Source organism: Ranitomeya variabilis, chromosome 2, assembly GCF_051348905.1.
Source record: "Ranitomeya variabilis isolate aRanVar5 chromosome 2, aRanVar5.hap1, whole genome shotgun sequence".
Taxonomy (NCBI): Eukaryota; Metazoa; Chordata; class Amphibia; order Anura; family Dendrobatidae; genus Ranitomeya; species Ranitomeya variabilis.
Genome location: NC_135233.1, coordinates 422,778,568 through 422,796,781, shown reverse-complemented (window position 1 = coordinate 422,796,781; position 18,214 = coordinate 422,778,568). Strand labels below are relative to the sequence as shown.

The following is an 18,214-nucleotide window of genomic DNA, read 5'->3' as shown; positions in this document are numbered from 1 at the left end:
CCAGAGCTGCACTCACTATTCTGCTGGTGCAGTCACTGTGTACATACATTACATTACTGATCCTGAGTTACATCCTGTATTATACTCCAGAGCTGCACTCACTATTCTGCTGGTGCAGTCACTGTGTACATACATTACATTACTGATCCTGAGTTACCTCCTGTATTATACCCCAGAGCTGCACTCACTATTCTGCTGGTGCAGTTGCCCTGTACATACATTACATTACTGATCCTGAGTTACATCCTGTATTATACTCCAGGGCTGCACTCACTATTCTGCTGGTACAGTCGCTGTGTACATACATTACATTACTGATCATGATTTACATCCTGTATTATTCTCCAGAGCTGCACTCACTATTCTGCTTGTGCAGTCACTGTGTACATACATTACTGATCCTGAGTTACATCCTGTATTATACCCCAGAGCTGCACTCACTATTCTGCTGGTGCAGTCACTGTGTACATACATTACATTACTGATCCTGAGTTACATCCTGTATTATACTCCAGAGCTGCACTCACTATTCTGCTTGTGCAGTCACTGTGTACATACATTACTGATCCTGAGTTACATCCTGTATTATACCCCAGAGCTGCACTCACTATTCTGCTGGTGCAGTCACTGTGTACATACATTACATTACTGATCCTGAGTTACATCCTGTATTATACTCCAGAGCTGCACTCACTATTCTGCTGGTGCAGTCACTGTGTACATACATTACATTACTGATCCTGAGTTACCTCCTGTATTATACCCCAGAGCTGCACTCACTATTCTGCTGGTGCAGTCACTGTGTACATACATTACATTACTGATCCGGAGTTACATCCTGTATTATACTCCAGAGCTGCACTCACTATTGTGCTGGTGCAGTCACTGTGTACATACATTACTGATCCTGAGTTACATCCTGTATTATACTCCAGAGCTGCACTCACTATTCTGCTGGTGCAGTCACTGTGTACATACATTACATTACTGATCCTGAGTTACATCCTGTATTATACTCCAGAGCTGCACTCACTATTCTGCTGGTGCAGTCACTGTGTACATACATTACTGATCCTGAGTTACATCCTGTATTATACTCCAGAGCTGCACTCACTATTCTGCTGGTGCAGTCATTGTGTACATACATTACTGATCCGGAGTTACATCCTGTATTATACTCCAGAGCTGCACACACTATTCTGCTGGTGCAGTCACTGTGTACATACATTACATTACTGATCCGGAGTTACCTCCTGTATTATACTCCAGAGCTGCACTCACTATTCTGCTGGTGCAGTCACTGTGTACATACATTACATTACTGATCCTGTACTGATCCTGAGTAACTTCCTGTATTACACTTCAGAGCTGCACTCGTGAGAACTTTCTCGTGCAGTGGTGGTAAGATCACCGGGGCTCAGCACTACACTCTGCAGGAGCGCCCTTGAGAGCAGTCACATCAGTGATTGCTCTCAAAGTCATCAGGATCATAGTGGGACATTATGGATTATCATATTCTCTGCAGACAGGTGAAGAATATTGTGGTTTATTATTTAAATTTTGTTACAGGGGACATTGGCTTCAGTGAGTATGGTGTAATTAAAATTATTAAAAGGAGTTTGTATCATTATTTCAAATAACAGACTTTTTTCTGTGTGTCTGTGTTTTTATACAATATGACTATGGGGTTAGTAATGGGGGCGTCTTACAGACACCTCTCTATTACTAACCTCTGGGCTTGATGTCATCTGGCAATATGAAGGTGACATCAACCCCCCCAACTATCACCCCACTTGCCACCGCTACAGGGCAAGTGGGAAAAGTGACGCTAAGTGCCAGAATGGTCTCATCTTATGGATGAACCTTTTCTGGGGCTGCTGAGAGCTGATGTTTTTAGTCTAGGAGGGGCCAGTATCCATGGCTCCTTCCGAGGCTATTAATATTAGCCCGCAGCTGTCTGCATAGCCTTTGCTGTTAGATTTTGACCTTATGTAAATTTTTTTTTTCTGGGGTCAGCTTTCCCTCAGCTGGTTATGAAAATTACACGGAATCCCACGTTTATTTTTTTCTTTTTTGTGAAAATTTAACAGGTATCGCGGGTCATGCTGATTTCTGCCAGTTGTTGTTTGGTTCCAGCCTATGTAGGTTCATTCTGTTAACGCTCCTACATAGGCCGGTGACAATGTGTGTGTGTTTGTTTATAACTCTGTACTTACCGATTCAGTAATGAGGGTGCCTGGCTGACACCTCTTCATTACTAAACCTAGGGCTTGGTGTAAATGACAGCTGCAGATACCAAGCCCTAATCCCATTACCCTGATGCTACTGCACCAGAATTAAAAAGAACGTGCTGGACCAAGAAATTACAGCCTGAGGATGCCGTCACACTAGCAGTATTTGACATCAGTATTTGTAAGCCAAAACTAGGAGTGGGTGATATATGCAGAAGTGGTGACGTGTTTCTATCACTTTTCCTCTGATTGTTCCACTCCTGGTTTTGTCTACAAATACTGTTGTAAAATACTGACCAAATACTGCTAGTGTGACGGCAGCCTTAGGCTGGGAGCCCACGATCTGAAACTAGCAGCACATGTCCGCTGTGTCCAAAGCGCTGCCGTCTATTACATATATACATCGCCTGTGTCCACTGAACCGTGCGGATTCACTGCGTCCAATACATTCTACTGATGATATTTCTCTTGCGGAGACTTTATCACTGCAAGATAAATAAACAAGCTGCAGTCTGGAGAGACGCTCCGCATGTCCGTCTCCACGGGTGAGCTGCGGGCGTCTGTGGACACAACCTGGAAATAAGGGATATCTTGAAATCCCGTCCACTATGCTGTAACATCTGGACGCTGCGAGTTGGATGCTGCATAAATACCAGCAGCGTTTACTGATCATGAACATGGACCCTTACACTGTGGAGATCCTCAGGGGAGGGGCTAAGGCGCTTGTTTACACCCCTGAGCAACATGACAATTCTAATATATTGTGAATTAAGTGGAAGGATTTTATGAATATATTTAACCTTGTTTACATAATAAGAAAACATTCAATAAAAAAAAAAATAATGGCGCATGTGGCAAAGAAGGGTTGAGGGGCCTCATGGGACCCCCATACAACCAGTCACTATGACTCTGAACACACCCTGAACATAAAGGTTTACAGGCACAGTGTCAGCTTCTGGTTGGTGCTTTTTCCGGGGGCACCCAAAAGTGAGACTGTGTGACGCCTCGTAGTGATCGGGGTCTCAGGATCTGAAGATCACAGGATCTCATCTGTGATAATATTCAAGATCCCCTGACATTGAAACAAAAACAGAGTAATGGCGCCCGTACTCTGGGTCTGTGAGACCACGGGGCCCCATTATGAGCAGAGCTGCATGCGACACAATGAGATGAATGGAGGCAAAGTAAGATCCAGGTGAAATCAAGACTATTAACAACTGTAACAAACCCTCAGCTGTGGGTACGTCACAAATTCAACTACACAATGAGCCGAGTGCCTAATAATAACGATATCAAGAGGCGGAAATCTGCAAACAGCTCTTCTTCCTCCCATTATAGGGACACAACGCGCGAATTGTCAGCAAAACGCAAGACTGGAAAATCCCCAAATACCATAATTACTGATTAATAGTAAATGTAGAAAATGCCAAAACAGCTGTATATACAGGAGATACCCAGGTTATACCAGCTGTACATGTATAATTATATACAGGAGATACCCAGGTTATACCGGCTGTACATATAACATTATACACAGGAGAAGCCCAGGTTATACCGGCTGTACATACAGTCATGGCCAAAAGTATTCACACCCCTGCAATTCTGTCAGATAATACTCAGTTTCTTCCTGAAAATGATTGCAAACACAAATTCTTTGGTATTATTATCTTCATTTAATTTGTCTTAAATGAAAAAACACAAAAGAGAATGAAGCAAAAAGCAAAACATTGATAATTTCACACAAAACTCCAAAAATGGGCCAGACAAAAGTATTGGCACCCTCAGCCTAATACTTGGTTGCACAACCTTTAGCCAAAATAACTGCGACCAACCGCTTCCGGTAACCATCAATGAGTTTCTTACAATGCTCTGCAGGAATTTTAGACCATTCTTCTTTGGCAAACTGCTCCAGGTCCCTGATATTTGAAGGGTGCCTTCTCCAAACTGCCATTTTTAGATCTCTCCACAGGTGTTCTATGGGATTCAGGTGTGGACTCATTGCTGGCCACCTTAGAAGTCTCCCGTGCTTTCTCTCAAACCATTTTCTAGTGCTTTTTGAAGTGTGTTTTGGGTCATTGTCCTGCTGGAAGACCCATGACCTCTGAGGGAGACCCAGCTTTCTCACACTGGGCCCTACATTATGCTGCAAAATTTATTGCTAGTCTTCAGACTTCATAATGCCATGCACACGGTCAAGCAGTCCAGTGCCAGAGGCAGCAAAGCAACCCCAAAACATCAGGGAACCTCCACCATGTTTGACTGTAGGGACCGTGTTCTTTTCTTTGAATGCCTCTTTTTTCTCCTGTAAACTCTATGTTGATGCCTTTGCCCAAAAAGCTCTACTTTTGTCTCATCTGACCAGAGAACATTCTTCCAAAACGGTTTAGGCTTTTTCAGGTAAGTTTTGGCAAACTCCAGCCTGGCTTTTTTATGTCTCGGTGTAAGAAGTGGGGTCTTCCTGGGTCTCCTACCATACAGTCCCTTTTCATTCAGACGCCGACAGATAGTACGGGTTGACAGTGTTGTACCCTCGGACTGCAGGGCAGCTTGAACTTGTTTGGATGTTAGTCGAGGTTCTTTATCCAACAGCCGCACAATCTTGCGTTGAAATCTCTTGTCAATTTTTCTTTTCCGTCCACATCTAGGGAGGTTAGCCACAGTGCCATGGGGTTTAAACTTCTTGATGACACTGCGCACGGTAGACACAGGAACATTCAGGTCTTTGGAGATGGACTTGGAGCCTTGAGATTGCTCATGCTTCCTCACAATTTGGTTTCTCAAGTCCTCAGACAGTTCTTTGGTCTTCTTTCTTTTCTCCATGCTCAATGTGGTACACACAAGGACACAGGACAGAGGTTGAGTCAACTTTAATCCACGTCAACTGGCTGCAAGTGTGATTTAGTTATTGCCAACACCTGTTAGGTGCCACAGGTAAGTTACAGGTGCTGTTAATTACACACATTAGAGAAGCATCACATGATTTTTCGAACAGTGCCAATACTTTTGTCCACCCCCTTTTTTATGTTTGGTGTGGAATTATATCCAATTTGGCTTTAGGACAATTATTTTTGTGTTTTTTCATTTAAGACAAATTAAATGAAGATAATAATATCAAAGAATTTGTGTTTGCAATCATTTTCAGGAAGAAACTGAGAATTATCTGACAGAATTGCAGGGGTGTGAATACTTTTGGCCATGACTGTATATAATTATATACAGGAGATGCCCAGGTTATATCGGCTGTACATATATAATTATATACAGGAGATGCCCAGGTTATATCGGCTGTACATATATAATTATATACAGGAGATGCCCAGGTTATACTGGCTGTACATATATAATTATATACAGGAGATGCCCAGGTTATACCAGCTGTACATATATAATTATATACAGGAGATGCCCAGGCTATACTGGCTGTACATATATAATTATATGAAAACAGAAATCCAAACTGCATAATGTGAGAAAACGAGGTCTGGCGAGTAACGCCAGCCGGCCCCGAACTCACTGAATCCGCTCAAGACATATTATGATACAAGGAGAAAGATACAGAGCATTGATGAACATTTCATTCAACAAACTTTATTCCAAAAAGGTCATACAAAGACGTATAAAATGTCAAATATCATAGATTTGTAAACAAGAGCAAAAATTAATGCTTGAAACATGCTGTGAAAACCCCCCCATACCCCCCAACCCCCCAGGTGCTGCTACCAAAGAGGGAAGTGCACAAAAAAACCCTGCCCAACCCCCTAAAGAGAAAGGAGGAAAAAGATGTAAGCCAAACGCTAACCACAGGCAAACAAAGGCACAAGTGTGCCTAACCTGAAAAGCAGGCACCCATGCTGCAGCAAGAAATATCCATAATATCACCATAAGTAATAAGATTGGCTGACATGGGGGCAAAACTTACCAGGACCGAGGGCAGGGTGGTGGGGCAGTCGGGAGGTGGTCCCGACGCGCGTTTCGTGGCCGCAACGAGCCGCTTCCTCAAGGTGTATATAATTATATACAGGAGATGCCCAGGTTATACCGGCAGTACCAGTGCCGGACTGGCCATCGGGCACTTCTGGCAAATGCCAGAAGGGCCGGTGCCAGACGTGGGCCGCTCGATCCGCCTCCCCCCGCCGCCGCCGACTCACCCCCCCTGCAGTCGCATTCAACTATACCGGCGTCTATGACGCCGATACAGTTGAATGCAATGATGGAGGAGAGAGCGTCTACAGACGCTCCCTCTCCCATCATTCCCCGCTCTGCCTCTGACACTGAGGGTGCGAGATGACATATCATCGCGCACCTGCTGTGTCCCGGGCAGACTGCAGCCGCTGAGACAGGAGCAGGAAGCAACGCGAGCAAGAGGAAAGGTGAGGAGAATTTTTTTTTTTTTTTTTTTACTGGACTGTGGGGACATTCTCGGGGGGAGGAGGAGGAGGAGAGATGCGGGCTGTGCTGGATATACCACTGTGTGGGCTGTGCTGTATATACCACTGTATGGGCTGTGCTGGATATACCACTGTGCGGGCTGTGCTGTATATACCACTGTATGGGCTGTGCTGGATATACCACTGTGCGGGCTGTGCTGGATATACCACTGTGTGTTCTGTGCTGGATATACCACTGTGCGGGCTGTGCTGGATATACCACTGTGTGTTCTGTGCTGGATATACCACTGTGCGGGCTGTGCTGGATATACCACTGTGCGGGCTGTGCTGGATATACCACTGTGCGGGCTGTGCTGGATATACCACTGTGCGGGCTGTGCTGGATATACCACTGTGCGGGCTGTGCTGGATATACCACTGTGCGGGCTGTGCTGGATATACCACTGAGCGGGCTGTGCTGGATATACCACTGAGCGGGCTGTGCTGGATATACCACTGTGCGGGCTGTGCTGGATATACCACTGTGGGGGCTATACCACTGTGCGGGCTGTGCTGGATATACCACTGTGGGGGCTATACCACTGTGCGGGCTGTGCTGAATATACCACTGTGCGGGCTGTGCTGGATATACCACTGTGCGGGCTGTGCTGGATATACCACTGTGCGGGCTGTGCTGGATATACCACTGTGCGGGCTGTGCTGGATATACCACTGTGCGGGCTGTGCTGGATATACCACTGTGCGGGCTGTGCTGGATATACCACTGTGCGGGCTGTGCTGGATATACCACTGTGCGGGCTGTGCTGGATATACCACTGTGCGGGCTGTGCTGGATATACCACTGTGCGGGCTGTGCTGGATATACCACTGTGCGGGCTGTGCTGGATATACCATTGTGTGGGCTCTGCTGGATATACCACTGTGCTGGATATACCACTGTGCGGGCTGTGCTGGATATACTACTGTGCGGGCTGTGCTGTATATACCACTGTGCGGGCTGTGCTGTATATACCACTGTGCGGGCTGTGCTGTATATTCTACTGTGAGGGCTGTGCTGTATATACTACTGTGTGGGCTGTGCTGTATATACTACTGTGTGGGCTGTGCTGTATACTGCTGTGTGGGCTGTGTTGTATACTGCTGTGTGGGCTGCGTTATCTACTATGCGGGCTGTGCTATATACTATGCGGAGTATATTATCTTCTGTGGGGAGGCCATGTTATGTACTATGTGGCTGTGGTATATACTATTGTGGGGGTATATTATATTCTATGGGGGAGGTTGGGTTATATACTATGGGGGAGGATGTGTTATATACTATGGGGGGCTGCGTTATATACTATGGGGGGCTGCATTATATTCTATGGGGGCTACATTATATATTATGGTGAGGTGGGCTGTATTATATTCTATGGGGTTACATTATACTCTGTGGGGTGGCTGCATTATACTCTGTGGGGTGTCTGCATTATACTCTGTGGGGTGGCTGCATTATACTCTGTATAACTATGTATAACTGGATGACTATGGCGGTGTATTATACTATATGGAGCACTATGAGGAGTGTATTATGCTATATGGAGGACTATGAGGAGTGTATTATACTATGTGGAGGACTGAGCAGTGTATTTTAATATATGGAGGACTATATGGAGGACTGTGGAGCACATTATAATATATGGAGGACTATGGGGTGTATTTTACTAAACAAGTAAAATGCTGCATATTCAGATTGTTTTTGCCGGAACAAAAATCATTGTTCTCAGCAGCACATCGCCGCTGTAAACTGTAGATGTGCTGCTAATAACATGATACTGTATGGGGATCTGTTAGTGATCGTTCTGTCCCATCATTCTTTCTCAGACGTTGGAAAGAGGCCGGGAAACAAGCGTTGAACAACTTCAGTATTGTCGATCAAACTCATTTAGCGGCCTGAACTCAGCGCTTGTAAATACAACCGAAATGCTTTTGTGTGATGTGCAATATGTTAGTATTTGCGGCCCCATTATAAACTTTGCCTATGCGTAGGGCCCCACTTTGCCTAAAACCGGCCCTGCCTACAAGTGTACAAAGATATTATAAAGTCACCATGTGACAAGTGGGCCTGTGTAACTTCAAATGCCAGGGCTGAATTTTAGTCCCAGTCCGGCCCTGGGCAGTACATATACAATATATACAAGATACGCAGGTTATAGCGGCTGTACATGTGTACATGCATAATTATATACAGGAGATGCCCAGGTTATACCTGCTGTACATGTGTATATGTAGAATTATATACAGGAGATGCCCAGTTTATACCGGCTGTACATATATAATTATATACAGGAGATACCCAGGTTATACCGGCTGTACATATATAATTATATACAGGAGATGCCCAGGTTATACCGGCTGTACATATATAATTATATACAGGAGATGCCCAGGTTATACCGGCTGTACATGTATAATTATATACAGGAATTGCCCAGGTTATACCGGCTGTACATATATAATTATATACAGGAGATGCCCAGGTTATACCGGCTGTACATGTATAATAATATACAGGAGATGCCCAGGTAATACCGGCTGTACATGTTTAATTATATACAGGAGATGCCCAGGTTATACCGGCTGTACATATATAATTATATACAGGAGATGCCCAGGTTATACCGGCAGTACATATACAGTATATAGGAGATACCCAGGTTACAGCGGCTGTACATGTGTACATGTATAATTATATACAGGAGATGCCCAGGTAATACCGGCTGTACATGTATAATTATATACAGGAATTGCCCAGGTTATACCGGCTGTACATATATAATTATATACAGGAGATGCCCAGGTTATACTGGCTGTACATATATAATTATATACAGGAGATGCCCAGGTTATACTGGCTGTACATATATAATTATATACAGGAGATGCCCAGGTTATACCGGCTGTACATATATAATTATACACAGGAGATGCCCAGGTTATAGCGGTAGTACATATATAATTATATACAGGATATGCCCAGGTTATAGCGGCTGTACATATATAATTATATACAGGAGATGCCCAGGTTATACCGGCTGTACATATATAGTTATATACAGGAGATGCCCAGGTTATACCGGCAGTACATATACAAAATATAAGAGATACCGAGGTTATAGCGGCTGTACATGTATAATTATATACAGGAGATACCCAGGTTATACCGGCTGTACATATATAATTATATACAAGAGATGCCCAGGTTATACCGGCTGTCCATATATAATTATATACAGGAGATACCCAGGTTATACCGGCTGTACATGTATACTTATATACAGGAGATGCCCAGGTTATACCGGCTGTACATGTGTACATGTATAATTATATACAGGAGATACCCAGGTTATACCGGCTGTACATATATAATTATATACAGGAGATGCCCAGGTTATACTGGCTGTACATATATAATTATATACAGGAGATGCCCAGGTTATACCGGCTGTACATATATAATTATATACAGGAGATGCCCAGGTTATACCGGCTGTACATATATAATTATATACAGGAGATGCCCAGGTTATACCGGCTGTACATATATAATTATATACAGGAGATGCCCAGGTTATACCGGCTGTACATATATAATTATACACAGGAGATGCCCAGGTTATAGCGACTGTACATATATAATTATAGTGGACATACGCAGCTCAACTGTTAAAAGTCGCTGGAAACTCCAAGTAATGAAACATCCTGGAATTTGGGTGTCAGCAGCGAGTTCCTCAGCGCTGTATATCACACCCCATAAACCTCATATCTGCCTGTAATAACGGGGATAATACTCTGCAGGTGCAGTCGTTTCACTAATTATGTGCCCCCCCCCCATAACCTCCATAGAGAATGTAATCAGGGTATACATCCAATCCACGCCCCGCTGTACTTAGGCTCCTCCCCTTCCCCTACGCTCAGCCTTCAGCCTACATACTCTCATTTCACGATGACGCTATTGCGATGTAGTTGCTTTTCTCTGATACATTTTTGGTCTCGCTGTGATGTCATTGTCTCTCCGCTCTGATGTTCTGCGGGGATTGTGGTGCTCAGAGCCCAGAGTGTCAGCTGCGAGAGTTATGCTTATTCTGGAATGTCTTTATGTCTGTACAAGTCTCCCCCAACATTGTAAAGTGCTGCGGAATATGTTGGCGCTATAGAAAATAAAAATGTAAATCAGCAGTGTAAAGCACTGACCACAATGACTACAGCCATGTGGCAATATCACAGCATGGGGGAGGGAGAGAGCAGCAGCCTGGGCCTCAGGGTAAATGATAAACCTACAGAATTGTGAATGCTGCTATACATGTGACTGGAGCATCCGACTCAAGTAAGGAAAAGAGAAAGAAAAAAAGAAAATTAAGTATCGCTGGAAAAGGAGCTGAGACGGTATGTCCCACGGTCAGGAACCAGCAGAGCTTTGGACACAGTATATGTCCGCTCTGTCCAAAGTGCTGCCGGCTTTTAATTGCAGGTGATTCCACATGTGTTCATTGAACCGTGCGGGTTCACCGCATCCAACACTTTGTACAGGTGACATTTATCTTGGGGAAACTGAGTGTCTCCGCAAGATAAATTGAAGTGCTGCGGTCTAAAAAGATACGCCGCATGTCCGTCTCCACAGGGAAGCTGGAGGCGTCCCTGCACACGTAGTGGACATGGGATTTCTTGAAATCCCCTCTATTATGCTGTAACATCTGGCCGCGGAAACATACCCTAAAGAAGCAAAAAAAAAGAGCAAGAAAAAAGAGCAAGAAAAAAGAGCAAGAAAAAAGAGCAAGAAAAAAGAGCAAGAAAAAAGAGCAAGGAAAAAGAGCAAGGAAAAAGAGCAGGGAAAAAGAGCAGGGAAAAAGAGCAGGGAAAAAGAGCAGGGAAAAAGAGCAGGGAAAAAGAGCAAGAAAAAGAAGGAAAAAGCAAGGAAAAAGAAAGGAAATGAGCAGGAAAAGAGCAAGAAAAAGTGCAGGAAAAAGAGCAGGAAAAAGTGCATGGAAAAAGTGCATGGAAAAAGTGCATGGAAAAAGTGCATGGAAAAAGTGCATGGAAAAAGTGCATGGAAAAAGTGCATGGAAAAGAGCAATGAAAAGACCATGGAAAAGAGCAAGAAAGGGGCAAGTAAAGAGCAGGAAAAAGGCAGTAAAAGGAACAGGACAAAAAGCAGGAAAAGAGCAGGAAAATAACAAGAAAAAGAGCAGTTATTTCCGGCAATGACAGAGACGCATAAAACTTTAGAGAGTTATAAATGCAAACTAACAACAAATAAATCATAAACGTAAAATCGCAAACAAGACACAAAATGAGCAATAAGTAAATCAGAGCAACAGAGACATTAAGAGAGGATACCTGCAGAGATCTGATGGCAGAGTGACGCTTTGTCTTCACAGTGCCATATTTTCTGCTCACATATTGACCAGTAGGTAAAGGGTTAACTCATGATAGAATTCTGAACTGATACTTTTGTTGCAAATTGAAAGATTTCTCTTACTGAGGAGTGATGGAGGGAATATAATCTATGACTTTTAGACTCTTCTTACCTCCTCCGGCACGATGGTGAGTGGATATTTGTCATCTGACAGGAAGTTGAATATAGTCCACACCTTGAAGGCGCTGTCCTCGCTGATGCACAGGGGGCTTCTCGGCAGGTGCTTCTTAGCACAGAGAGTCCAGCACATCTTATAAAACTCCACCTTGTCAAAGTCTCTGGTTACCTAAAAAGGAGGTTAAAGCGTGAAATTTTGATAACATTTACATCCCATATGGCAGACAGGATCTTATCATGTAACTCTGGATACAGGGAGCTCCCCCTAGTGGTGGCTGCAGACAGGATCTTATGTATCTCTGTATACAGGGAGCTCCCCCTAGTGGTGACTGCAGACAGGATCTTATAATGTATCTCTGTATACAGGGAGCTCCCCCTAGTGGTGGCTGCAGACAGGATCTAATCACGTATCTCTGTATACAGGGAGCTCCCCCTAGTGGTGGCTGCAGACAGGATCTTATCATGTATCTCTGTGTACAGGGAGATCCCCCTAGTGGTGACTGCAGACAGGATCTTATCATGTATCTCTGTGTACAGGGAGATCCCGCTAGTGGTGACTGCAGACAGGATCTTATCATGTAACTCTGTATACAGGGAGCTCCCCCTAGTGGTGGCTGCAGACAGGATCTTATGTATCTCTGTATACAGGGAGCTCCCCCTAGTGGTGACTGCAGACAGGATCTCATCATGTATCTCTGTATACAGGGAGCTCCCCCTAGTGGTGACTGCAGACAGGATCTTATCATGTATCTCTGTGTACAGGGAGATCCCCCTAGTGGTGGCTGCAGACAGGATCTTATCATGTATCTCTGTAAACAGGGAGCTCCCCCTAGTGGTGACTGCAGACAGGATCTTATCATGTATCTCAGTATACAGGGAGCTCTTCCTAGTGGTGACTGCAGACAGGGTCTTATCATGTATCTCTGTATACAATGAGCTCCCCCTTGTGGTGGCTGCAGACAGGATCTTATCATGCATCTCTGTATACAGGGAGCTCCCCCTAGTGGTGACTGCAGACAGGCTCTGTAAGGAGGAGATTGGGGGAATTTGGACTGGCTTATCCTTTAATTTCTCTTTCTGCATTCCACAGATTCCGCAGCATTTAGTCCTGACTATGACTTTGTGCTCTGAGATTTGAGACATTTCAGCCGATTTATGTTTCCACTAATTCTAATGGACACAAACTTTCTTTAGTGACAATTAAGGGTTAAGTGTCCAGTGCAGAAGACGGGACATTTGGCGCTGGGGTGGCTGATGTCGAACTGTGAGGCCCCTTCTTCATTCCCCAGAGATACATGTTATAAGATGAAGTTGCTCCTCTGGGCTCGGGGCCAGACCCCTGGGATCACAATGAGCCCCCTGTTTACTCAGCTCATTTCCTTTTCTGTGAGATCAATAATTCATTTGCATCTGTGAAAAGTAAGAACTTTCTTCAAAATCTTGGCCGAGCTCCCCCCATCCACCTATAAAAGAGGGGCGCTCAGAGGCGGCCAGGAATGTTCACAACATCTTTGGGCTTTTATCATGGAAATCCGGAGCCTGTGGTTACCGCAGCGCGGAGAAGAAATGTTAGCCGGCATATGGAGGGGAGAGACCGCCACTGAGCAGATCTGAGACACCAGAGGGTCGGACCCCCAAATCTGCACTTAACCAATAAATCTGGTGAAAATGGAGGAAAATGTTGGTTTTTCTCTTATTTCTTATTTTGCAGTTTTTCATCCTTATTCACAACCAATCATTGGCCCCAATCCTGCTGGTCCCGGAGCAATGCATGATGGGAGCTCGGGTGCAGAATGACCCATTAGTCCACACGTGAAGCAGAGCGACCTCACCGGGGAAATCCAGGATGTCAGCCGTCTAGTATCGAGACTTTCCGATCCGGGACGTCGGTGACTCACGTCCTCGCTGGATGTTTCTGGGTGGTGAATGAGACAGAGACTTTCGGAAATCCTTTATTGCCACAGACTGGGCACATTAAGGTGCAGGAAGGACGGGATTCAGGACCCCCATTATTATACACAGTGTCTCGCTCTGGAAGACCCCCAGTGTCACAGTTACAACTGTGTAATATTGTATTTGCCCTCTGGTGGTGCCGCAGAGAAAGTGAACACTCGCTGCTGAATCTCTACAGATAGCAACTGATCGCCGGAGGACACTGGTGACCACGTCATCGAACCAATGGAGACGGCCTCCTCGACTCCCCAGCAGCACAGCCTCGCCCTCATCTTCCCACTGCGGCCTCTTATTCCCCATTGCACAGCCCCCTCGTCTACCAGCACTGTCCCCTCAACTCTGCAAAGCGGCCCCCTCATTAGACGAGTGCAGCTCCCTCATCGGACCAGCACAACCCCCTTGTCTCTCCCTGAACAAGCTCCTCATCTTTCAGCACAAACCCCTCGTCCCCCCTGTAGGACCCCCTCGGCGCCCCAGCACAGACACCCTCGGCTCCCCAGCACAGACACCCTCGGCGCCCCAGCACAGACACCCTCGGCGCCCCAGCACAGACACCCTCGGCGCCCCAGCACAGACACCCTCGGCGCCCCAGCACAGACACCCTCGGCGCCCCAGCACAGACACCCTCGGCGCCCCAGCACAGACACCCTCGGCGCCCCAGCACAGACACCCTCGGCGCCCCAGCACAGACACCCTCGGCGCCCCAGCACAGACACCCTCGGCGCCCCAGCACAGACACCCTCGGCGCCCCAGCACAGACACCCTCGGCGCCCCAGCACAGACACCCTCGGCGCCCCAGCACAGACACCCTCGGCGCCTCAGCACAGACACCCTCGGCACCCCAGCACAGACACCCTCGGCGCCTCAGCACAGACACCCTCGGCACCCCAGCACAGACACCCTCGGCGCCCCAGCACAGACACCCTCGGCGCCCCAGCACAGACACCCTCGGCGCCTCAGCACAGACACCCTCGGCACCCCAGCACAGACACCCTCGGCGCCTCAGCACAGACACCCTCGGCACCCCAGCACAGACACCCTCGGCGCCCCAGCACAGACACCCTCGGCGCCCCAGCACAGACACCCTCGGCGCCCCAGCACAGACACCCTCGGCGCCCCAGCACAGACACCCTCGGCGCCCCAGCACAGACACCCTCGGCGCCCCAGCACAGACACCCTCGGCGCCCCAGCACAGACACCCTCGGCGCCTCAGCACAGACACCCTCGGCACCCCAGCACAGACACCCTCGGCGCCTCAGCACAGACACCCTCGGCACCCCAGCACACCATAGGTTGGTCCAAGCAGGTGTCCCAAGTACGATACTCTGGAGCGATTGTGTAGAATGATGGCGTCAGATGAGGGGCCCGGAATCACATCGGGGGACAATGCCCAAAATGACAGACAGAAATATTTTTGTAATTAATATTCTAAAAACGATTCTATTGGAAAGTTCCGAAGAACATAAATCAGAGATTACTAAACCCATCACGTCCTTGGCACAGAGTTACTGTCGGAAACACTCACATCCCGCATGTGACGGAGCGGCGCTGACACTGCAGGGTAAGGCCATGGTCACACGGGGCTTCACTGCAGTGTTTATTATTATTATTATTATTATTCCTGTGCTTTAGTCTGCGTTTTCCAAGATCTCAGACGTCTCCGGCTCACGGATCGTTTTCTGACTGATTCGGAGAATTGCCGGGTTTGGAGAATCTGCAGCCTCACTTCTTTCTACAGCATTTTGACCCATGAAAGTAAATAAGAAAGTAGAAAAACGCAGAATAACATTTATGGAGCAGAAAACTATGTTTTACGCACAAGTATTGTAGACAAATCACACAAGTAATCAGCACCAAAGGAACACAGCAAAAATCTGTATAAACTGCATCTTTACTACGAAAAGTAAACGTTTTGGCTGCAGAAAGAAAAGCACCGTGTGAACAAAGACAAAGGATTATACAGTATATTTATCTATAAAATGACAAAACAAGACATTAATCATATGGAAACCGAAGGTACGAGATAAATGTGTAGCGAACTGAGGGAGCAGGAAAAGAGCGGCGCTCACCTTATCCAGGATAAATTTATTCAGATACGGCATGTAGCCCTGGTTAGACACCGGACCTTCATCATCATCCCGGAAATGTTCCTCCAAAGCCACAGGATCATGTGGGACGTGCAGCAGCGTGCAGAGATTGTGAGAGAGAACCTGAGAAGACAGAAGAAAGCTCAGAGGAGGCCGACACCGAGCAAATAAAGAGGACAGAAAGTCACCATTATATACACATGAAATATACAGTATTACAATCCACTGTGTATCCTGTATTATACTCCAGAGCTGCACTCACTATTCTGCTGGTGCAGTCACTGTGTACATACATTACTGATCCTGAGTTACATCCTGTATTATACTCCAGAGCTGCACTCACTATTCTGCTGGTGCAGTCACTGTGTACATACATTACATTACTGATCCTGAGTTATATCCTGTATTATACCCCAGAGCAGCACTCACTATTCTGCTGGTGCAGTCACTGTGTACATACATTACATTACTGATCCTGAGTTACATCCTGTATTATACCCCAGAGCTGCACTCACTATTCTGCTGGTGCAGTCACTGTGTACATACATTACATTACTGATCCTGAGTTACCTCCTGTATTATACTCCAGAGCTGCACTCACTATTCGGCCGGCGTCACACTAGCGAGTTTCACGGACGTATGAGCGCAGAAAATACGTCCAGAAAATACGCATTGCACACGGCCCAATGATTCTCTATGGGGCAGCTCCTATCTGCCGTATATTACGTATCCGTATTATACGGTCTTGTACGGCCGTAGACAATCGCAGCATGCTGCGTTTGTCAGCGTTTTGCGCAAAAAATCCGCCAATGAAAGACTATGGGAGCGAGAAAATTACGGATTACACACGGACCATGCGTGTGACTAGCGAGAAATACGCACCGGTGTTCTATAGAAAAGCCGGCAATTCTGTGCGGTGTACAGTAAATTCACACTGACAGAATAGAATAGATAGAATAAATGTGTACACATAGAATAGGCCTGGGAACTTTTCTGAATATTTTTTCACGCTCGAGTTCATATGAGTTCATCCACCAGAGGGCGCATCACCACGACTCGAGGTAACTACAGTACATTCCCCTGCATTCCATTCATTCACCAAGTTTTACAGACAGGAGCACAGCTGCATTAGCAGAGCTTCTGGGTGTAAAATGATTTAACCCCTTCAGATGGATTTACAGCGTGGGACAAGACTGAACGACGGAAGGTATGGAATATTGTTGTTTGTTTTTTTTAACTTTGTTTCAGGTGACAAGGGTCTTCAGGTGGATTAAGAGTCTAATAAAATATTAAAAACACCATGTGTCTTTATTTCATTAAAATCCTTTTTAATAATGTGTGTGTGTTTTATTAACCATTTCGTACTATTGGATTAATAATGGATAGGTGTCATAATTGACGCCTCTCCATTATTAACCCGGCTTAATGTCACCTTACAATAGCAAGGTGACATTAACCCTTCATTACCCCATATCCCACAGCTACACGGGAGTGGGACGAGAGAGGCTAAGTGTCAGAATAGGCGCATCTTCCAGATGTGCCTTTTCTGGGGCGGCTGGGGGCAGATGTTTTTAGCCAGGGGTGGGCAATAACCATGGACCCTCTCTAGGCTATTAATATCTGCCCTCAGTCACTGGCTTTCCCACTCTGGCGGAGAAAATTGCGCGGGAGTCCACGGCAATTGTTTCCGGGATTTAACCCTTTAATTTAATAGCTAGAGCCCCAAAATTTTACACAGAGACACTTCTTACATTAGTAAAGAGGAATATGTAATAAAAGAAAGGATATGAGATGGTTTACTGTATGTAAACCATGTCTCATATCCTGTCGGGTTTGTGAAGGAGAGAGCAAAGGAAGGCAATTGAATTACCGGCTTTTCTGCTATCTAGCGCTGTATTAAATAAATATATATATATATATATATATATGTATATAGACTGTATATATGTTTTTAAGAATATTTGAGCCGATGGATCCATGATA

At 45.8% G+C, this 18,214-nt stretch overlaps 1 protein-coding gene across 2 annotated transcripts in view; it reads right to left on the bottom strand.

Moving 5' to 3' along the window:
- SWAP70 (switching B cell complex subunit SWAP70) overlaps nucleotides 1-18,214 on the bottom strand; it is a 122,476-nt gene that overhangs the window by 15,794 nt on the left and 88,468 nt on the right. For both annotated transcript variants that reach the window (XM_077286651.1, XM_077286652.1), the window contains exons 2-3: nucleotides 16,214-16,354; nucleotides 12,187-12,360 (exon numbers count right to left, since the gene is read on the bottom strand). In XM_077286651.1, the coding sequence (XP_077142766.1) occupies nucleotides 12,187-12,360; nucleotides 16,214-16,354 (315 nt within the window). The remainder of the gene's footprint in view (nucleotides 1-12,186; nucleotides 12,361-16,213; nucleotides 16,355-18,214) is intronic.